We start from the raw sequence: 23760 nt of genomic DNA on the forward strand, positions 1-23760 counted from the left end.
TAATGTTGAACATCTTTTCATGTGCTTATTTGCCATTTGTATATCTTCTTTGGAAAAATGTTCAAGTCCTTTGCTCACTTTTCCATTGAATTATTTTTGTTTTTGTTGAGCTGTAAGAGTTCCTTACGTATTCTGGATATTAACACCTTATCACATATATTGCTTGTAAATATTTTCTCCTATTCCATGGGTTGCCTTTTCACTCTGTTAATTGTGTTCTTTGATGCACACAAGCTTTCAATTTTAATGTAGTAAAATTTATCCACTTTTTCTTTTGTGTCTGTGCTTCTGGTATCACATCTGGATTTTTAAAACATAAAAATATATCATAAGTTCATACTGATAGCTTCTAATTCAAATTCTGGGCTACAAGGTTCTTTATCAAACTGACCTTTTTATCTCCTTTTTCTCACGCCCATAATCGCAGCTGGTCGGTCCATGCATAGAAATACCATCTTAATCAACAATTGGGCCTGGAGAAGTTGAATTCTAGGTAAAGACTTGCCCTGCGAGCTATCTAAACTGAGCAACTAGTTTTGGGGCTCCTTTTCATTCATTCTGACTTAACATACTCATGAGGGACTCCATCCAGCAGGTGTTCAGAAAAGCTTAAAAGGGCAATTTTTCATCTCTCAAGAGGGTTGGAAAGTACACTATTTAGAACTGGAGCTCTTCCAGACTGTCTGAAATGTCTTAGGCAGCCACAAGAGAGTCGTAGGTTACAATTTTTAGGGACTGGTTACAGTGGGGGTGGGGATTTTCTTCTTTCTGTCAGTTTTTAAGTGTCTCTGCAGCAGTAAAAATTACATCTATGCGCACTTTTATTTATTGGCTCCAGGTTTTGTGCTGCTTTGCCCAGCATGTGTTTTCAATAGTGACATTTGTCACCTTTTCTCAGGATTCTGTGTGAACTCTTGGAAAATCTTTCCCAAGGCGAGCAAAGCCATTTCTTTTACATCTTTGGGAAAAGTCCAGTTGTGTGACTTTCTGTGGTTTTCTTGAGTGGCCATTTCTATTTGTGCACCATCAGCAGTTTCAGAATGCAGGAGTACCTGTGGCAGCTTTGTAGCCACAAATCAAATCTACTTGCTGCATGGAAGAGCTAAGAGAGCCCGCAACCAAATCTCCCTATCTCCATCAGAGACAGAGGAAGTCTTACATATGATCCACATGATCTCAGGTAAGTGCATCCACTTGGGATGTTCTCCCCATTGTGTTGGTGAGAGGATGGAGAATTGTTTATTAGAGCAACAGGCGAAGTAAATGTGATCTGTATTTTCTCCCTAGGCGTGTGTATGATCATGCAACCTGAAGGCTGGGTTGTTTTCTACTTCTGGGGGTGAGCATTGAGAGTATGAGCGGTGGCCTACAGCAGAAATGATCTTCATCCGGCCTCTGCCACCTCCATCTCCACATAGATCTTGAACCTTGCTTTGCAGGGAAGGTTGAGTCAATGCTCATGGGCTCTATCAAGGTTTTCCCTAACACCTCCAACCCTATTCTCATCTCCGCCCACTCTAACTTCATCACTCTTTCTTACTGAAAGGGGTAGTCTTTATGCAGCTCAGAGTCAAACTTCACTCTTAGGATCTGGATCCTGCCCTCTTCCACCTCCTCACAATCTTGCTTCATCGGTCATCACCTCTCGCCTATATTTTCAAATGGCTGCAGTCTTAAAAAATCAAAATAAAAGAGCAAACAGCCCAACTTTGCACTGAATACCCTGCATTTCTTTCCATCTACGGTCAAGTTCCAAGAGTCATGTATTTGCAGTATCTCACCTGCTGTTGACTCTTCCATTCACTACAATGAGGCTGCTGTCTCCAACTTGCCCCGAAATTGCTTTGAGGCAAAGACCGTCTTCTTGGCAAATCCAACCTCCCTTTTCTAGCCTAAACTTGTTGGCTTTGGTGTGGCATCTAATACCTCTGACCACTCTATTCTCCTTGAAACTGTCTTGGTGTAAGTGTCACCAGTTTCTCCCATCTCCATCTTTGACTGAAAGTTCAGTCTCACTTGTCTCTTTCTTTCCTTGCTGCCTCTTGAATGGTGGTATTTCTCAAGATTCCATCTTTACTCCTTATATTTTCTCAAGTCCATTCTCTCTCCAGATGTTGCCATTCACATCCATGCTTTTACTATTATCCATATACTGATGACTCCAAAGTCCATCGTCAGTTCAGACTTCTCTTCTGAAGTTGTCTGGATGTTTCAAACTCACCTTGAATTCAAAATATTCAAAGCTTATTTGCTTCTTTTCTACGCTAGCCCGTTCTCCTGTGGTCTCTTACTGAGGCTCCCAAGCTGGACACTGAGGGGCCATTGCCAACTCCCTTTCCACACCAGCCCCACATCTTAATGCATTTACAGCACTGGCAAATTTACCTCCTTTGTAGTTTCATATCCAATCCATTCTCTCTCTCTGTTCCAACTTAACGCCTCATAGATTGTTGTGAAAATAAGGTGACATACCACATAATTAATGTGCCTAGCACCTGATAAAAATCTTAATTGAATCCCAAGCCAAGAAACCAGCATTTCCAGGTGCTTCTATTGTTGAGGATATACAGACCTTTAGGATTTAGCACTTCCTCTTTTAAGTCATTAAAATCTAAGTGACTCACATGCTACACTGAAATAACAAGTCGCTAAATACCATCTCTTAGTTCGAAAGATTTAGGCTATGAGAGGCTTCAGAAATTGGGGGATTTTTCTGACTTTGGAATCCTCAAGTGACTCTTGATGAGATTTAAGTTTCCAGCAGAAATAGTTGAAGCAAGGACCTGAAATGCATGTTTTGTTTTGCTTTTAAAAGAGCTACCACTGATGTAAAAGGTCTTCTCCCTACAGATCTCCCTTTTCTGGGACTTGTGAGCTGGGTGTGTTGTACACTATAATGCAAGTTTCTATTTTCTCTTTCCTGTAAACCTCTCTTCTCTGTGAGGAGGAGAGCTATTGTAAATCCACATTTTGTTGGTTGAGCATTCAACCATTTGAAAAATGTAATAATAAACAGTTTATTGTCTTTGGAATTCTCCAATATGTTGCAAATTATCTGACTTATTACATATTTATCATACAATGAACTTTGTTGCGTTACTATAACAGAAACCCAGCTCTACTCTCTTAAAGAATACAGGAAATTTACTGGCTCGTGTAACAGATAGGCTTTTCTCCTCTTCTACCCAGTCATCCTTGTCCTCCTTCCTATGTCAGCAGCAGTGACTGTGATCTGGGGAATGACATCTCCTGAATGGCGATATCTGGCCAACAGGGGGGTGGTATTCAATAGGGAATGAGCCACTGTGCTCAGGTGATAGCAGTGGAGCTAGGGAGGGGGATGACTTCCTCTGAGGTAGATAGGTTCTTAATAAAATGGTGAGCACCTTAACAGAAGAATGTCATTCTCTTAGGAGGGGAAAAGATACAGGCAGCCAACAAGTGTTCATTATGTGAAGCATAATTAGAATAAATGGAACGGAAGAGGGAATAAAGGAAGAAGTAAAGGAGTTGCAGGAAGATTCTTTGGAAGAAAGAGAAGCATATGTAGTGGCAACAGAGCTCCTAGAAGAAAAAAAATGGAAGACAAAAGAAATGACGGAAGAAAAGCAGAGAAAGATTTAACTGGGAAAGACAGAGTCTGAGTTTAGGAGAGAAGAAGGAATTATCCTAGGACATTTATTTCTTAACTGTTTTTAGGGAAGGATTTCTAACTTTTGACTTCTTTTGTTTAGCTTCTTCCTTCTTAAAGAAACATTTGAAAAATAAATTTTTGCTAATGATTGTTGTGGCGATGCCTTACTCTCAATTTGAGGGTGACAATGGCTGATTGAATAAGAACAGATATTTCCTTTACAGACCACAGACCTTATACCAGCTGCATCCCTTTTCTCTCTGCTGATTATTTGCCCTAGCCACTGTTGGCTGACCGCTGTTCATGTCCAGCTAAATTTCTGGAAGGTTTACCAGAATGAGGAAGCGCAGCAACTGGACAGATTTTTCAAGGAGTATGCAACCAAACAGAGTAAACAAAATTTTGCTCCCTTTTTTAAGAAGCAATCTTTGGTCATACCAAATTTCAAGGCCTGAGAGGATGCCTTCATCATGGACTCCTTTGGTGTTACTAAGGAGATATGAATTAGCCTCCATAGCTGGTGGATGAAGCTCTCAAATACAATACCCGGCGTCTACAGACCCAATTGGAGGGATGCTTAACCATGAATAATATCATATCTTTCAGCATCTACTGGGTTAGTTAACATTTAGCAGAACTTGGTTAAAGCGGCCTCTTTGGTTACAAAAGTTTTAATGTCATTCTCTCACTTCAATTATCTGGTTTTAAAAATTTCTACTTTAGTCTTTCATAAACGGGGAGAAGAGGGAACTTTCCATTTATTCATAACAGTTTATCCCAACTGCTAAAGAGATCCAGCCTTCTAAGAACTAGTGGACGAACTCAAGAGATTTGAAAAGACAATAAGTGTGCAGGCCACCAATGGAAGTATTTCTGATTCCAGGGAACTTTAAATAGTGAACGGGCAACTGAGGCAGGCCTCCTCAGTAACCAGCTTGGGCAACAATCTGGTGATGTCATTTGAATAGCACTAACCTATCTCTCTGCCCCTTTGGCTTTGCCAAGATGATGAAAATCTCTGCATCGATCAAAGTTTTGGGTTCAGAGTGAAGACTTTTTTGGAAAAAAAATATCATATAACTCTGTAGTTATTCTGTGCAACTTCCACAAGCCCTTATTAGAAAGACTCAACTTCACACAAAGATGAGGAAAATACACTTGGAGCCCGCGGGATGCTGTGCAACCTTTCTTTACTATGAAACCTTTACACAGAAACTTTTCTGTTTTTATGGATCACCACTCAGTTAGTGGAGAGACGGCATTTCATGCATCTGACAGTCTCTTTTGTCCTGGTTTTCCTTACCTGTTATCTTTTCTTCCCATTCTCTCTCTCTGTGAACCTGGAAACTCCCCCTTGTGTCCAAGGTCAAGGAGACCAACGGATCTCTGAAGGGGAATTTTAGACCTGTGTTGTACGTTACAGTAGCCTCTGGTCACATATGGCTACTGATCACTTAAAATGTGGCTAGTGTGACCGGGGAAATCAACTTTTTTTTTTTTTGGCTGAGGAAGATTTGCCCTGAGCTAATATCTGTTGCCAAACTGCCCTTTTTGTTTGCAGAAGATTTGCCCTGAGCTAAGTTCTGTGCCAATCTTCCTCTATTTTGTATGTGGGTCACCACCACAGCATGGCTGCTGACGAGTGGTGTAGATCCATGCCTGGGAGCCAAACCTGGGCTGCCAGAGTGGAGTGCCCTGAACTTAACAACCAGGTGATGGGACCAGCCCCAGGAAATCAATTTTTAATTTAGTTTAATTTTATTTAACTTAGATTTAAAAACTGAAGCTATTAAACAAGGCTAAACACAATTTTATTGTTTTGATGGGTCTGTAAACTTTGGAAATTTAGCACTGAATTGAGATGTGCTAAAAGCATAAAACACACACTAGAGTTTAAAGACAGTATAACAAAGAATGCAAAATGCCTCATTAATAATTTATTGACTAAATGTTGAAATAATAATATTTGGATAATTAGTCTAAATGAAATATACTATTAAAATTAATGTCAGCTGTTTCTTTTTACTCTTTAATATGGCTGTTGGAAAACTTATAGATGTGGCTTTCATAATTTTAATGGACAGCACTTTCCAGATTCTCACATTCTTCACGATGGGATGCCTATTGAATACAAACAAGCCACTCTCTTGGTTATACAGGTCACCTTTCATAGCATAAATTCAATGCTGACAGACTGCCCTCCCTCTCCAGAGTGAGGGAAAAAAAGACATGGAGAACAAATCTCATCCTGAAACCAGCACCAGTTCCAACACTCAGCATCACTGAGAGAATCAGATTAAGCTGCTTTCAAAGGGGTAGGTCATGAAGAAATTGGGCCAAGTGAGTTTTGATGGCTGGGTTGGGAGAGAAAAGAGAGGAAGGTGTAGACAGGTAGAGAACATTCCAGGGCATGGAGCATTTTCAAGAGGGCTAGTGGGAGGCTGATTTAAGAGAGAGGCCCTTAGACATGAATATCTTGGGCTCCTGGAGGGGTGAGTGTACTATAAAGAAGAAAGAGGAAACTGAGCAGAAGATGGAAACATCCTGAAAAGAAGATTTGGGATGGACTGTAGGCAAACATTCTTCTTGGAGGCCTCAGTTAAAGTACATGGCATTGCGATATCCCTTATGATAGCAGACATTTTCTTCTTCCAGATTCGACTCCTGGCCTTCTGTGCAACTGGCTTGAAGTTTCTTCCCCGATGCTGCACCTGCTCCAGGGGCCCTATTTGGTCCTTAGTACCCACCTCAATGTCCTTTTGAAGAGATAGATGGGTAGGTAGGGAACAAATAATTTCTTCATGGTCTTCTAAAGTCCCCAAATATGGAATTTCAGTGGTTATTGATGTCATTTAAATTCACTGATATAATTTTAGATATTCATCGTGTCCAATCGTTTCACTTTACAGAGCGAGAGAGAGAATAAGAGATGATATGCCTTGCTCAGGATCGGCAGCTAGTCAGGATCAGCTGAAGCCACTAGAAATGGAACCGGGTCTGTATCTTCAGGCTCCTGAGTCCTAGTTGAGGTCTATCACTAGCATATATCACTTAACACCAGTTTTAACTGATAGTGCCACACTAATTGTTACTTTTACTTGTAATTTGAGTCCACTGCAGAGCCTAGCAGACTCTGGACTGCTGTAAAGGCTGCCTTTGAATGCCAACGGTCTGGTAAAGAGTACTGTTTATTTTACCCAGTACATTTTGAATTGTAAATATGTTCTGGTCACAGACAAAACATACCTGTAAGATTTTAGGGGATAAAAATGATAGCAAAAATTGTAACTGAATAACCTTTGGGGTAAGAAAGTATTCTCAAAGAATATGGTTTACCTCTCATTTTAGAGATCTCCTGGCCTGATCATCACTAACATTTCATGAGAAAATGAAGGAATTTGGTTAATACCTGCTGTCTAAAAATTAAATGAATTAAAATGAGATGCTATTTTTAAATGTTTAGAATTAACATCCAAATAAATAGCTTGTCTTGTTGATTACAAGCCAAGAGTAGCTTCAGGAGGCTGAAGCTATAAGCCAAGCCAATATATGAGAAAAATCACATCCATAGTTTCTCAAGAATATGGAAAAGTGTTACAAATGGCATTGTTTCTATAGAGAGTGCAATATATGGTACTAGAAACTGTTTCTATGTAGGAATTCTATAGTGTATCATTTCATCCATTCTTCCAACGAGAAGGGATAAATAGATCAACTGTATAGGTGGTATGCTTTTTTTTTCCTTACAATAATAAGTGAAATGAGTAGATTCTCTTTGCATGGACTACGTAATATGTGGATTTCATGTTTGCCATCTTACAGGGAGTTATTTATATATGAAATCTCGTGGACATGAGATTGCGAATGTGTGATTTACAGGCAAAGAAAAAAGACAGCTCTAAATCCTAGTGCTCTACATTTCAAATTTCTGGCTGATCTATAAGCCTTTTAAAGCCCATGTTATTAAGCAATTCAAAATTTCTATGGCTGTATATGTTTAGCTAACATTAACTGCTCAACTAGCCACCCTGTGGCATTTTGCACGCTATTCTTCATTTTTACCATCTATATTTTTTCTCCTATTTTTTCCGTCTATATTTTTTCTCCTCTGGCTTTTTCAGAAATGTTATTCCTATTTCTGTCACACTGTCGCCTTTTAGTCTGTCTTGCAAAAATGTAACATCAGCAGCCAAATGAACCTAGGAAAGAAAAAAAATAAAACAGGCCTGCGTCATTCAGGTTTTAAATAAAAGCTCTCTAAATTTTTTGTCTTTTTTTTTCAGCTTTATTTACCCCATACGGAGCTGATTTTCCTTATGGAGTAATAAAAGTAAGCTTGTTCTTGGACGAAGGGCCCTTTACTGTGTCCTCCAGAGATGGTCTGATTGTGTGTCAGCTCGGTAGTGTGGGTCTGCAAAGAAAAGGGCGGTCCTGGCCAGGCCCAACTTGGATGACTCTGGGGCGAGCCCAGAGATGTGGACCCATTTATGGTCACAGCGCAGGTCTGAACTATGGATCCGTCTCAAGAGGAATACAAATTCCCAACTCAAAGATGCCTTGACTCAGTGTGCCTTGCCAAGCAGAACTCCCAAGGATAAATGGGTTCTTAAACAATTCCCCTGCAACTGACTTGCTATAAATCATTTTGTCATTAGCTAAATAACATAATCACTTGTCACTCAACGACAATAGTTTGAGAGCGTTGAAAAAATATCAACTAAATAAAGTTTACATATAAAATTAAAGACTGAAATTACAGACATGCATATGTGATACCCAGGCCTTCTTTTCCACTGGCAAGAATTTCCCGTTTCCCAGACATTGAAGTAAGCCCTAAGGGCTTACTTCTCTATTTATTAAAATGTATTCACGTAAAAACAGCATGATATTGCTGACCTACTCTCAACAGAGCGTCGAGCTATTTTAAGTCATTGGGGTAAATAAGATAAATAAGCAAAAGTACCTAGTAAAAGCAAATAATAAGTGAAAAAGCCTGCGTCTGGTAGGCAATTTATTATTATTTATTACATCTTATCTGACTCACTCCCCTCTCTCACTAAGAATTCTTGGCCAACCAGTCTGGATTGAGTAACCCATAGACTTCGGTATGGCAAATTATCTGACTCATACAGGGTGCAAAAACCATGCCTTTGTGATGCTCACCACCCAATAGAAGGATGTAGACTGCACTCTGAAATATAGAAGCTAAATTCACCCTTATTTTTATCCACATAGGATCTTTTTTTGTCTTTGCCAAAACTTAACAGCAAATCAATGAAAATAACAAGGAGATGAATTTGAAACTATTTGCATATTTGGGGTCACATGAGCTCTGACACGTATTTGTCATTCAGCATAGTAATCAACTGTTATCCATGAAAGCTGGAGACTTTCTTATCCTATTTTTGCCTTGGTTTTATGGTTCATCTCGTTGCCCATTAGCTCCCAGAACTCTTCCCTTCCCCTTTCTTGATTTCACGGCCATTGATTGTAGGGCAAGCCTAAAAAAATGTTAGAGCATGGAGGACCTGTGTGAATAACACATTATTTGTATTGTTTTACTCTTTTGGATTACCTGTTATTATATCCTTCCCCTAATTATCACAAATAACTGAAAATTATACCCATGTCTCACTATTGGGTAGGTCAACACATGTCTTACCTTTAGCTGCTTTGTGGTCCCAACATTCTTAATAGCGAAGCTTCTGGAAAATTGAGACTCTGTTGACTGTTACCTCTTCCTAAGCTGCCCTTGTCTCACCAGTCTTTGAGAGATTATCTTCTTCTCCCTCCACTTTCCCAAAACAGCTTTTACCAGGGTCCTTCCTGACCTTTTGGTCCCTAAATGTGAATATTTTTTAGGTCTTGTTTTACTTTGCCTCTCTGCCGTCCTTGAGCTTGTGAATCAATCCTTCTTGAAATAGTCTCCTCCCTTGTTTCTATAGCTCCATTCTTTCCTGGTGTTTTTCCTACCTCTGATTACTCCTCCTTGGTATCCTTTGCAGTCTTTGACTTCTCTGTTTAACCTGCTCATTATATTTTGTTGCTTCCTAGGGTCCCATCTGTGACTCCTTTTTCTTCTTACTCTACATGCTCTCTCTAGGCATTCTTTGATAGTTCCAATGCCTGTTTGGTCCACTTCTCTCTGTGACTTCCAGACATGTATAACAACTGCTGAGTGGGTATCATCACTTGTGTGGGGGTTAGACACCTCAATCCCAGCAGCTTCCAAAACGAACTCCTCACTTTGTCTCTTCTAATCCCCAACGCCCCCAGTATACTCCTCCTGGTTTTACTCTCTTGGTTAATAGCACATCCATCCCTACATGTTGCTCAGAAACCTAAAAAGAGTTCCTGAATCCTTTTCTCAATCTTGTCCCTTTAAGCCAACTAATAGCATAGTCTTATCTGTCCTGCCTTCTCAGAGTTGTTCAAATCTGTCTTCTCTCCGCTCCTACTGTCAGTGCTTTGTTGTGGTTTTACTGGAGGTTACCATTATCAGCTTCCTAACTGCTCTCCCCTGCCCTCCAGCCCTGTCCCCTCCTGTACACTTTCACTTTGTTGACAAAGGAATGAAATTCCTAAAACACAAATATCAAAATATTCATTTCCCTGTTATAAACCTATAATGGGTCATGGCTGTTTTCAACATAAAAATCCAAATTCCTAAGCTTGTCATATGAATCCTTGTTTTTTTTCATCAGCCCCTATAAAGAATTTAAATCTACTTTCTCATGACCTCTCTCACCCTACATGTCACTCATACTGAACTAATTCAAGTTCCTTGTTCCTTGAATAAAACATTCTTCTTGTGCTTTTGGACATGCTGCTCCTTTTACCTGGAATATTATTTTCCCCTGCTTACCTTACCCCAAGACCTTTGCCTCTTTTTTTTTTTTTTTTTTTGGTGGAAGATTATCCCTGAGCTAACATCTGCCACCAACCCTCTTCTTTTTTCTGAGGAAGAGTGGCCCTGAGCTAACATCCATGCCCATCTGCCTCTACTTTATATGACAGCATGGCTTGACAAGTGGTGCGTATGTCCTCACCCAGAACCTGAACCGGTGAACCCCGAGCTGTAGAAGTGGAACGTGCGAACTTAACCACTGCACCACTGGGCCGGCCATGCCTCATTTCGTATTTAGCCTTCAAATGCTATCTTAGAGTGGCTCTAGGAAGTCTTCCCTGCCCCCGAACCGTGCCCCCTCCCTCAAGGTCCTCCCATAGCCCTTAGGTACACTGCTTTACACACCTGATTTCTCCACAGGACAGAAGATTTTTGAAGGACAGCAACTATGTCTTGCTCTTTTTTGTAACTTCAGTGCCTGACACTTAGCAGATGCTAATAATTGTCTTAGCTAAAACAATGAATAATTCAGGTGTGGAAGCCAGCCTCCAAAGTGGCCTGCAATGATCCCCACCTCCTGCTACTCATGCCCTCAGGTAGTCCCCTCCCACATTGCACCAGGGTTGGCAGCACCTGTTGTGATTAGACCTACAAAGAGCCCTATGTGGCAAGGAACTTCCTGAAGCCTCTAGCCAACTGCCAGCAAGGCACTGAGACCGAGTGAATGAGGTTGGAAGTAGATTCTCCAGGCTCAGTCAAGTCTTCAGAGACTGCAGCCCTGGCCAACAGCTTGACTGCATCTGCATTTAGCTGTGAAAGGCTCTGAGCCACAACCACCCAGCCAAGACTCTCCCAGATTTCTGATCCTCAGAAACTGTGTGAGATAATAAATGTCTGTTGTTTTAAGCGGCTCTATTTTGGGGTAATTTGTTACATGGCACTGCATAACGAATATACCCGGCAAAATGAAGTATGTACTTTACCATTTCCAGGGCACCTCTGATAATCCCACAGAGTAAATTACAGTAGCACAGAGAAGACCGTCCAGCGGGGAGCTCTTCCACAAACTCCACCAGAGGATTCTTGTCTAGAATCAGAGAAAATTCGTTTCTGCTTGAATTGTTACAGGTCACACTTGGTGTAATTCCCAAGTACATCTTGAAAGCAACCTAATAAAGAGGAAAAACAAATTACTAAAATTTGGTCTAGAACAAGTGTCTACTAGTAGGGCAGCCAATACCCTGTTCCAGGTGGTGCAAAATGGGTATGTGTGTGGAGCTTATAGTCAGGAAGTCTGGGTTCACTCCTAGCTTTGGAACTTACTGACCCTATGACTTGTATAAGTCTTAAGGTCTTTTATTTTTATGCAACCTCCTAAGGGACTAGTTTTCTGTGAAAAAAATATGGTTTATGAAACACAGAATTAAGGCATCATTTTCAAAAAAAAATCTTTTTCAGAAATAAATATCTTTTACCAGGGTAAAAAATTAAAATATTATTAATCATCAACACACTACTATATTTGTCATACTGAGCCTAGTAAAGGATAGGATCTGGAATTAGGACCAGAAGGGGACCGAGGACACATCTGCCACAATAGGAAGATGATAGAGCCAAGAACGTTACAGGAAGATTAGACCCCAAAAAGGGTGTGTTTTGGGAAATGAAGGGAGTAATATCACTAAGAATGACAAGTCTCTGAGAAGGAGCAAGGGGTTGGGGGAGAGGTGTATAGTCGAGTCATAAAAGAACTTCCCCCAAAAGTTTGCTGTTTTACAGGGCTTACAGAATTTCACAGTGCAGAGACAGAAACCTTGGAGGCTATTTCTTTTATAACGAATTTTCACAAACGAATAAACTGGGATTCGGAGAAGTAAAATGACATGTCCAAGGCTATACTATAACTTATTTCTTTGACTCCTAGTCCAAGCCAGTTTCTTTTCACAAAATGCACAGGCCCGGAATTTGAAGCTTATTAATGGAAAGTTGTCAGTTTGATATATTGTCATCATTCAAGTGCTTTAATTAATTTAATTTTTAAAATTAAGACCAGTATAAGAGAGAAATGGAAACAATTTCCTTGAATTATTTATAATTAGAAGTACTAAAATGTTCATTCTTCATTCATTCATTCATCCATTCATTCAATAGGTACTCATTGAGCGCTGCCTGTCTCGCACCGTGCCTGGCACACAGTGGGATTCAATAACTATTTGAAAAACAAATTATTAAATGAGCAGCCATTCTGTGTTTGACACCATGTTTAGATCCACAATACAAAAGAAAATAGCACATAGTTCCTCTTTTATAAAAGCTCATAGTCAAAAAGGGACTACAGATATTAAACAAGTAATTGCAACGGAATAAGTCCTACAAGTACAGTGTTGTATAGTAGGAGGCAATCCTGGAAATATTCAGAGGTAGTGACTTCTATCCTGCCATGAATCTTGAGGGAGAGTTTCCCAGGTGGACAAGGTGGGGTGGGAGAGATCTTCTAGGTGGAGGGAACATATCATGGAGATGAAATACCTTGATGAGGTTCAGGAGAGGTTGGCATCTATGAACTTGTGGGCAGTAGGAAGCCCTGAGGTGTGAGTAGGCTGGGGCAGAATTGAATTTCTGCTTTAGAGGGATCTCCTGCATGTCAGCATGGAGGGTGGATTTAGGGTTGAGCGTGGGGGTGGGCACGAGGTCAAAGGCAGAGATACCAATCAAGAGGTTACTGTGATAGTCTAGGAAAGAAATGATGAGGCTCTTTCTCATTTTGTCTTTCATTCAAAACTCAAACTCTCCCTAAACGTTTCCATATAAATTTCAAATAGCCCAAATCCTAAAACACGGTTCAAATCTCTAACACTAGTCAATTTAAAAGGCTATAAAATGAATCTTCCAGATCTTAAGTCAAAATAGTAAAAGTAGCAATCTTTAAGAAGCAAGAGAAAAAAACCACCATGAGACTCCAGGCTTGGAGACGATTTGGCTCCCTATCAATTGGCTGAAACCCATTTCTGCTAAGGTTGATTCCTCTGGCTGGAAAATTCCTAGACTATTATTTATATGATTGAGAATCAGAAATCCAAGCCCCATGAAAATAACATAAAAATGGAGGCTGTGTGCTTTGAATTTACTCTAATTCTCAGTCTTTTGGCACTGGTTTCATGGACCAATATACAACAGTAGGAGGCATTATCTGAACATAGTTGGGAAATGTTCATTCCTAGGGAATGACATTATTTCCTTATCTGGCTGAATTCAGCCTGAGAAGGAGGACTGTTGTTTCTAATGAAGAAAGAGCTCCACCCTCGGCCAGTGCCACAGCTGCTCTGCCAATGAATAAGAGCAAAGCATTTTCCCTCTTTGTGTATCTCCAACATGGATGCTTTTCAGGGGATTTTAAAATTCTTCCTTAACCAGAAAACTGCTATTGGCTACAGCTTCCTGGCTCTGCTGACCGTGGGAGGTGAGCGTCTCTTTTCACTCGTGGCTTTTAAGTGCCCCTGCAGCACTGAGAATATGGTCTATGGGCTGGTTTTCCTTTTCGCTCCCGCCTGGGTGTTACTGATCCTGGGATTCTCTCTGAACAACCGGTCCTGGAGACTCTTCACAGGCTGTTGTGTGAATCCCAGGAAAATCTTCTCCAGACGTCACAGCAGCCGCTTCTTCTGTGTCCTCAGCCAGATCACTCTGAGTTCGTTGGTGGCACCAATGATGTGGCTTTCTGTGGCTTTGCTCAATGGGACTTTTTATGAATGTGCCATGAGCGGGACGAAAAGTTCAAGCCTCCTGGGACTGATTTGCAAGGGCAAGCCCAAAGAGTGCTGGGAAGAACTTCACAAAGTATCTTGTGGCAAGACCAGCATGACACCCACAGACAATGAAGAATTGAAACTGTCCCTGCAAGCCCAGTCTCAGGTAAGAGAGGACAAGCTCGCCTTGCCCTCCCAGCGCGAGCCTGAAGCTTTTTCTCCACTCCTTTCAGCCAGGGCTGAGACTGAATCCCGCTAGAACATTCCGAAACGAAATGGAAATTGGAACAAGATGCAGCATTAAGACAATCTCGGGAAAAGCTTTTTAGAGCTTAGATGGCTCAGTAGAATTGCTGATTGGGTTGTCTTTTCCATTTCCAGAAAGAAAATATCCTCTGGGTGATGCATATGTAAATACTTAAGTACTTGAAAACAATCTCTCTGGGTTGACTTTGTAAATAATGCATGACACTAACTCATAATTGAGTGTTAATGGCAGAGCTGTAATTAGAAATTACTGCCTTCTATCAATTAGTTATTTGCAAACTTGTTTCTCAGAAACACACACATAGTATTCATCTATTAAAATATAGCTGAACCAAATGAGCTAATACTTCTCAAAGTTGCATGTAATATAATTAGTGTAGGGATTCCCTTGAATGATTTCTGGCAACTGCTATCTCTATTGTAAACACTGTCAAGACTCAGAAGAATTTCCCGCAGAAAGTAGGACTTGGCAGTCTTTAAATAGCCGTCAGTGAAAAGGGACCATATTCTCCACGGAGGTTACGCCCTATGCTCTTTGTACCGTACAGCTAAAAAAGTTCTTACATTACTTTAGAGACTCGAGACTGGGGGCATTGTTTTATCTAACAGAAAGAAATCACAGCTGATACAGGGAAGTAGCTTGACATCCTTGCAGACACAGGAACACAAATCCAGATGTGAAGCCTTGCCCTGGCCTCAGGAAAAGACTGAATTCCTACTTGTGAGTAGTAAGAATTGCATTCCCCAAACCAAACAAGCAACAAGAGTAGATAAACAGATCCACAATTTGTCAGGAATGCTATTTGTTTAAGAATAAATGCACTGAAAATAGTATAATTTTGTATTTTCCACAACGACTTGCCTTTATGACAACATGTCCAGGCAAAGTCTGTTTTTTTTAAAAAAAAAATTTTAATGAGGCATAATTGACATCAAAGTCTGTTTTTAAAATCATACATTCCAAAGCTGGTTGGTAGTATAGTCATAGTCTTTTCAGAAACTGAAAGCCTAAAAATGACCCTAAACAAAGTCTTTTGTTTAATTCATGAAGTGCATCTTAGATAAAAACATGCCAAGCTCCCAAATGTCTTCCCTTTTTTGTTGAAGGAAGGTATTAATTATGAACATTGTGATACAATGAGTGATTTATGGTTGATGTCCTCAGGCCCCTGGCTCCATTCAGTTAGTGCCAGATCCAAACACTTATCACTGTGTGAGCTTTTCTTCTCTAAACACGGGTATAAGGAAATCACACACATCCTGTCACAGCTCAGCCTGGGCACTCTGACCTGTTTACTTCTCAGCAGAATGAGAAGGACCTGGGGCTGATTCCCGGGGGAGGATGCATGGGGGATGTGAACAAGAGGAGCCGTATCCATAGCAGGTGCTGACTGCATGATTCAGGCAGGAAGGAGCAACAAACAGTCCAGGCCAATAGTTGGGTATGTGGGCGGGGGTGGAAAAAGTGCCCCATCCATGGGTTGGGCAGAGAAACAAGAACTCCTGCTGGGTGGCTCTCTGTTCTTAAGGAAGGTAGAGTGGAGTAGTGACAAGAACTCTGCCTTGGGGTTGGTTAGCCTTGGGTTTGAATCCTGATTCTACCACTTACCAGCTCTGTGACCTAGAGCTAGTGGTTTGACCTCTCTGAGCCCCAGTTTCCTCTAGTTGGGTAGTAACACCTACCTTGGAGAGTTGTTGGAAGGTTTAGAGATAATGGACATAGATGGGCATAAAGCTGCTGGCACATGGTAAGTGTCCTCAATTCTAAATTGGTGAGAAAATTGAGATAAGAGACTCAGTCAGAATGCTACAATATTGAGGGCTATTTATGGCTGGTGTAGGAGCATCTCTGTGTCTAGTTAGATTCTGGGTACCGTGAATTGGAGAAGAACAAGAGGGCTCAGTGCTCAGCACTCAAATGAGAGCAAGGTGATGCTAAGGTGATGCAGTACGGGGGCGGGAGGTCTGAAACTGATCAAATAGGTTATGACTCAAGCAGAAACGGCTCAGATACTGGTGAGAAGGCTGCTCCCACACAGGAGGCATGGCGGTGGGGAAAGAAGAAGGCAGAAGATGCAGAAAAGAGAAAGTTCTGAGGCAGCCAACCACAAGTGATTCCAAGTAAATATGAGGACTTTCATTCACTAGTCATAATGACAGGAAGGTACTACGAGTTCAGTAATGCTTTTACGTAAACGTATATACATTTGAAAAATAGTAGCAAGTGATAACAGCTAACACTGAATGCACATGTGTGTCCAGCATTGTTTCATTTTAATCTCCAAAATTACCCTCCAAAATTACTTTAGATGAGTAACCCCATTTTACAACTGAGGAGACTGAGGCACAGAGAGCACCCATCGTAAGGGAAAGTTGGGCCAATCCAGGGTTGGCATTCTTCTGGAGTCTGAGACCCTGCACAATAGTTCCATGGTCTGAGCCAGAGTTTAGAAGCCACTGATTCAAAGCAATGAGCTTATCTATGGTTCCGGTACAGTCTGAACGGGCTCCTCTGCAGATTTCTGTTTCCATTTTCAAATAGGCCCATCAGCTGAGAAATACTAAGGGTCGTTTAACTAAAATGTCAAGAGAAACTTTGAAAGAGCTCTGTTGGTCGTTTAAATATGAAATTAATTCCAATCATGAAAAATATAATTAGAACAAAAAAGTTTAGAAGTTGAGCTATTTAGACTTCTGCTTTTAAAATTCAGGAAAAAAAACCCCAGCTGAACCAGTTTGTATTCAGAGAGGAATTTTTTTCCAATGCTTGAAAACACCTGGCTAAGGAACTGGTCATTTGCTCAAATGACCACATTTACTCACACACAGAATTCTTTCCTCTAATAGCTAATACTATCTGAGGACTTGGTTTATCCAATTCTTGGATAATCTATACATTTTACTCTTTTCCATTTGCCTGGCTTCTGGTTATTTCTTCGCATACCTGCAACAGTGTGTAGGTTAGAGATTAGAGATTAGGGAAACCCTAATTTTATTTGACAGTTAAAAAGTTAAGATGAAGGGGACCAGCCCCGTGGCTGAGTGGTTAAGTTTGTGCGCTCTGCTGCGGCAGCCCAGGGTTTCGCTGGTTCAGATCCTGGGCGCAGACATGGCACCGCTCATCAAGCCACTCTGAGGTGGCGTCCCACATAGCACAACCAGAGGCACTCGCAACTAGAATATACAACTATGTATTGGGGGGCTTTGAGAAGAAGAAAAAGAAGAAAAAAAGAAGATTGGCAACAGATGTTAGCTCAGGTGCCAATCTTTATAAAAAATTAAGATGAAGGATTTCAACTGAGATGTGGCAGTGACTGTGGTATTAATTTAGCCATACCCTTCCTGATGACAACCACTTGGCTCCCTGAGAAGTGGCCTTGCCTTTACATGTCCTCAATATTTCTTTCTTTCTAAGATTCTAGGATGGTGCCTGATTTGTTCAGCATCCTTCTTCTCTCTGCTCACCACCTGTTATGCTCGCTGCCGATCCAAAGTTAGCTACCTTCAGCTGAGTTTTTGGAAGACCTACGTACAAAAAGAGAAGGAGCATTTGGAAAACATGTTCCTGGAGTACGCCAACAAGCTGAGTGAGAGAAACCTGAAATGCTTTTTTGAAAACAAGAGGCCAGATGTCTTCCCCATGCCCACCTTTGCAGCCTGGGAGGCTGCTTCAGAGCTGCATTCTTTTGACCAAAGCCGGCAACATTACAGCACCCTCCATAAGGTGGTGGAAGACGGTCTGGAGCTTAGCCCTGAGGTCGATGAGACCACGATGGTCCTTGTGGGTACTGCCCACAATGTTTAGTTCATCCATCATCACTGACTCACGGTGTCCAGGAGTACACTCATTCTGACATCTTCCTACTGCATCAACAGCAACTTGTAGATCTGTTTTCCTCACATTTAGTGCTCCTTTATAAGACAATAATACAAAGGGAAGCAGCTTTGCAGCTCCCCAGTGCAGATGGTGTCAGGATGTGTTTAAACTGATGCTGAGCAACTGGTCAAGGATGATGACAAAGGTGCTCTTCCATTGGTTGGGGGTTGGGCTCAGCCACTTCAAGTTCTGAGATTTTATGATTCGACACTGAGATTCATACAAGAAGGTCTGCCACTCTATAAATATTGGTCATGGCATCTGGGGACAGAAGCGGTGACTTGTGAGTGAGGTACTCAACATAGATTGTTGTGCAGGGTGAGACCTGTGGTGTAGTCAGTGGGAGTCCTTGTCCTATAAATCTATCTTATCGCCTTTCAAGGATGTATGAAATTCTACCATTTCAAATTCATTCCCTTGGAATCTGAAGATATCAGTTCTCAACAATAACCAATTGAGAGGATATGGTTCCTAAAATTCAGAGCTTATCACATGTTTCCACTGTGTACTGAAAGAATGTCCCTACAGGCAGGGCTGTATTATGACTCGTGTGGGTCCTAGGCACTTTTGCCTTCATGGACCCTGTCTACATTAAAAAATACACACACACATATATTTATAACTGTATTGATATAAAGACATGTTAATATTATATATTAAAACATTTTCTTCAACCTTCATTTATTTATTTCCTTCTGATTTTAAACGAAATTAAAAACACTTTTGTGGGACCCTGCAAGTATCATGGGCCCCAGGCACAGTCACTACTGTGATGAATGGGTAAGTTGACCCTGCCTCGAGGTCTGGGGAAGCTATTCAAAGCAGTGATGGTGTAAAACTGTTTTGTGGTTTTACATTTATAATAAATAATGCAAATTTTGCAACCTACTATGTAATATATCCACATTAGTTTAAATATATACACTTTTAAAAATTCTCCCTAAATCTCTGAGTAGAACTGATGCTTAAGGAAGAGGCACCATGTTTTATGCTGTGGCTCACACCTTATATCACTGGCAGTCCTTGTCTCCTATTTTGAGAATCTTGGGGATTAACTCCTTACTGCCATGGAACATTATTGAAAACTAGGGGGAGGACCCTATAGATTTTAGACCTGGATCATATCCTTGGGAACTCAAAGGTGCAGGGTCAGATGTGTGTGTGTAGGTAGAAGAGTGGGAGGTGGGGGCTGTGAGGTTGCAATATTTGAAATCTTATTTGGGTTGTAAATATGATATGTGATAAATGTTTACCAACTGGCTCTCAAAAAAGAAAAGAAGCCCTGAGTTGAAGTGTTTGATATGGTGTAACTTCAAGTTGCCAAGGTGATATCACTGAATGCAGAGTTAGGAAGAGATGCTAACCATGGCTCTCTTGAGCCAGTATGAGCTTTCAAGGAAGGTATTATAGATAGTGTGCCTTTGCATTTACATTGATTCTAGCCAAACCAACTTTGGTGCATCTGGGATTCACTTTAATAAAACCTAACTGTGATAAATTAAAGCTGGCTCAATGGCTCCAGCTGAGAGATGGGGTCACATTCTTCTCCTCACTACCAACCTTGAATCTAGTCTTAACAAACCAATAGAATGTACAGAAGTGAAGGCAGATTATGGAAGTGTTGCAGCCTATGCCTTGGTCTCTGGCAATGCTCAACCTGGTGGAAGCCAGAACCATGTAAGAAGTCCAATTACTTTGAGAGCTGCAAGCCCTGAAGAAGTTCAACCTAGCCAAGTGGAGAGACAGAGAGAAAAGAGACAGGGAGTGAGAAAGAGAAAAAGAGAGGGAGCGACAGAGTCCTGGCTAGACCCAACTGTTCCAATCATTCCGGATTAGGTGCCAGACATGTGAGCAAAGAAACCATTTTGGACATTCCAGCCTCAAGAGACAAGACATGGCGAAGAACCGGGCAACCCAACCAACAGCCACAACAAAGGTCCCAGATCTTTGCTCCTAGTGAAGTCACTTTAGACATCCAGACTTTTGAGCCACTCCATCTCAGGCTGCAGACATGGTAGAGCAGTCTGCACTATGTCCTGTCCAAATCCCTGAGCCAGAAAATCATGAGCTTAAATGAATGTTTCTTGTTTTAAGCCCTCAAATTTGGAGGCAGTTTGAAGCAGTAGATAGCCCGAACACCAACACATGAAAATCAGAATTTATTAAAGGAGAGAAGTTAGAGGCCAATTGGATTTATACATAGATTTATATGAAGATTATCTCTATGCATAGGCTTTTCCTTAATAATTTTTCCCTCTAGAATCCAGTCAGCAGTATATCCTCTATGAAATGATTTGATAGATGTTGAGTAGGTACCTCTCCATAATGGCTCCACCAAAGCCTGAGATTCCTTTTTAATTATTTCTGGTTAAACTTGGTTTAAAAGGAATATACTTCTGTGCATTAAATTCTGTTTAAAATAACATGTTACTGAGAGGAGCAACATTATTTGTCATTAATACCTAGACAAAAATGGGAGTGGAGGATACAGGATAGGTTGGCCTTGAGTAAGCTGGAAACAGATTGGTCTTCTCGTTTGGCTCCTCAGAATGTCGTCTTCAGATCATCAGCATCAGCATCAAGAAGGACCTCGTCAGAAAGGCAGAACTACGGCCCCATTCCGACCTGTTGAATCAAGCCTGCAGTTTCACGTGATTCCTGTGTAATTTCAATGTAGATGTGCCAGAGCCCTGTTCTCAAACTTTAGCTCACATCAAAATCATCTGGAGGGCTTGTGAAAATGTGGACTGCTGAGCCCTAGCCCCAGAGCGTCCCATTTGGTAGGTCTGGGTTAAGGCAGGAGGATTTGCATTTCTAACGAGTTCTCGGGTGACGCTGACGCCGTTGTTCCAGAGAGCACATCTTGGGAACAACTCCTCTAAAGCACAAAGCAGCCCACACTGGGGAACACAGGAAGATAGGGCCTCACCCCAGATCTACCGAATCAGACCTCTTTGTCATGTTGCTATCAACCTGATAAGAACATGGGGTGCCTTTCCATTTATTCAAGGCTACCTTTTGTCCTTAGGAGTATTTTAAAGTCTTCCTTACTTAAGTTTTGCAAGTTTCTTGTACTTGTAGGTATTTTTCTTTGCTGCTATTGTAAACAGTTTCTTTTTTCCAACGTATCTTCTAAGTGATGGTTATTTGAGTACATGAAAAAGCTATTGCTTTGTGCATATCAATTTTATACCTCTCTACTGATTCTTTTATTCTCTTATTTTTTGTAGAGCTTTTCAGAATTAGAAAATAACCATTTTGCAACCCCTAATGACATAATACATCTGGACAATAGATAATGAATTCTAAACTACTAGGTGAAAGCATGAAAGGGTGAGGACCACGCAACTTGAAGCCACTTATCTATCTTAGCATCCCTAAAAATGGGACAACCAGATATCATGTGTCTCCTAATGAGATGCAATGCAAGAGTAAGTACACGGTACCATCTGTGAAATCTTTGTTTCCCCAAAAAACTAAATCTGAATCTAATGAAGTATTTAGACCTAACTACTAGTTTACAGGGAATATAGGCAACAGAAAACAAGTTAATTAGCACTATGAGAAAGTAACCGAGTAAATCTAGAATATCAGACATTCTATTTGACATATGACCCAGTTTTCCACAGACCAATGACATAAAAAAAAAGGAGAATAAAAGAGACATAACAACCAGAAGCAACACGTGGGCCTTATTTGTATCCTGCTTTAAAGAACCAAATGTAACAGGATATCTTTGAGATTATTTAGGGAAATATGAATGGGGAATAGGGAAATATTATTACATATTCTCTTTACATTTGTTTATGTTTGAAAAATTTCACAATAGTTTTGCAAAGAAATAAATTATATGCTCAACTCAGTTCTTTTGCTGAAATTTTGTCAATCTATTCCTTCTGGCCTGGAGTTTACCCTCTAGTATTATTCTCAGAAAAGGTCTCAGGAACACTGTTTCCTGAATTCTTACATATTCAAACTATTGACCTGTACTTGAAGGGCGGCTTATCTGGTTCATGCTTTCTATACATTTTAAGTGTTAATATAGCTCTATATTTTAAGTGTTACTCCATTATCTTTCACCACTGAACGTTGCTAAGGAAAAATCTGATTCCATCCTGATTTATTACTAATGTGATGTTTTTGCCTATATTTTCACAGGATTCTTTATCTTTAAAGTCAAATAACGTTACTAAATATGCCTTCAGATGGGTCTTTTGGGTTAATTTTCTCTGCTACAAGTTGTACTCTTTCATTATGGAGAAACATTTTCTTTTCAATCAAGAAAATGGAGTTTGTGAGTTTTCCCTTATTCTCCTCGTTGCTCTATGTGACTTTCAAGAAACTTTATGGTTTTGGATTCAGAACTAAGCAACTGCTATGTTCCTATTGGAATTTCTTTAATTTAATAGCAATTTAAAAAAACTGTGAGTCTTGTGGTCTTGATTCTTGTTTCACTTATTCCTACCCTCGCCTTCCATTTTGCTCTGCCATGCAACCAGAACAGAGTCAGTACTTGACTTTTTGACATTTGTAGCCCCTCACCTGTGAGGTAAGTACCAAGCACCAGTGGATCCGGATATGCACCTCTTATATGGTAGTGGCAAGGATGAAGATTTTTCTCTTTTGTGTGGTTGCTGCCTCGATTGTTATCATATATTCAAGCTAATCCCATCATTACCCAAAGGTCCCAAGAGAGCCTTGGCTGCCCAGAGGAGCTGACACAAGAGAGGGTCGAGCTCCAGTTCTAGTCATTTATAGCCATGGCTTCTGAATAAGCCTTAGTGAAGCCCAAAACGTGTCCTGAGACATAATGAGATGTTAGGAGAGGCAAAAGGGCAAGCTGAACTGCTGAGGCTGGAGACTGAGTACGGAGGGCAACCCCAGAAAGAGGCCTAAATTTCTTACAGGCAAGGCATGTGTCAGTGGCTTTGGACTTATACCTAGTTGTGTAGGATTTTGTTCAAGAGCATTGGGTTAGTTTCCTCTCTTTTGGGGATGGGAACATTCTTATTACAAACGTAAAATGTCGTATCTGAGTCTTGAAGGGAAGCTACTTTTAGGCAGCTTCAAAGAATGTTTTCAACACTCAGCTGTTTGTTCAAATTGACTTCTGCAGAAGGAATACTTGTCTAGCTGTAAGAGAGATCATATTCTAAATTTTGCTCTTCCACAAAGGAGGAAAGGCAGAATTAATGTTTAGTGGTAACCTATTATGTGCACTTTACATTTAATTTAAATTTAAAATTTCACAAGCTTACTAGGAAGGAGGTATTACTGTTTCTATCTTTATGAATAACACTAAAGTTCAGAAGCTTAAGGTGAAGCTACAGGTAAGAGATCGAGCCTAACTTTGGGCCTGAATTTGTCTGACTCCTAACTCACCACATAA

General features: G+C 40.6%; 2 protein-coding genes across 3 annotated transcripts in view; one reads left to right on the forward strand and one right to left on the reverse strand.

Moving 5' to 3' along the window:
* Window positions 1-5549: 5549 nt before the first annotated feature.
* The window catches only part of TRAPPC3L (trafficking protein particle complex subunit 3L), a 55403-nt gene continuing 37192 nt past the window's right edge, over window positions 5550-23760 (reverse strand). For both annotated transcript variants that reach the window (XM_070223678.1, XM_001504122.4), the window contains exons 4-5: window positions 11465-11650; window positions 5550-7833 (exon numbers count right to left, since the gene is read on the reverse strand). In XM_070223678.1, the coding sequence (XP_070079779.1) occupies window positions 7714-7833; window positions 11465-11650 (306 nt within the window). In that variant the 3' untranslated portion in view covers window positions 5550-7713. The remainder of the gene's footprint in view (window positions 7834-11464; window positions 11651-23760) is intronic.
* Window positions 13744-22233, forward strand: CALHM5 (calcium homeostasis modulator family member 5). The gene is made up of 2 exons (XM_001504121.5): window positions 13744-14393; window positions 17910-22233. Exons 1-2 carry the CDS (start codon window positions 13854-13856, stop codon window positions 18297-18299), a joined length of 930 nt encoding a protein of 309 aa, XP_001504171.1. The 5' UTR covers window positions 13744-13853; the 3' UTR covers window positions 18300-22233.

This window comes from Equus caballus, chromosome 10 (assembly GCF_041296265.1).
Source record: "Equus caballus isolate H_3958 breed thoroughbred chromosome 10, TB-T2T, whole genome shotgun sequence".
Taxonomy (NCBI): domain Eukaryota; kingdom Metazoa; phylum Chordata; class Mammalia; order Perissodactyla; family Equidae; genus Equus; species Equus caballus.

Bases quoted from the DNA above. Each gene is read 5' to 3' on its own strand.
- CALHM5 (XM_001504121.5), top strand. From the start codon at position 13,854: ATGGATGCTTTTCAGGGGATTTTAAAATTCTTCCTTAACCAGAAAACT. The intron at 14,394-17,909 runs GTAAGAGAGGAC...TTTCTTTCTAAG, and splicing joins CCCTGCAAGCCCAGTCTCAG to ATTCTAGGATGGTGCCTGAT.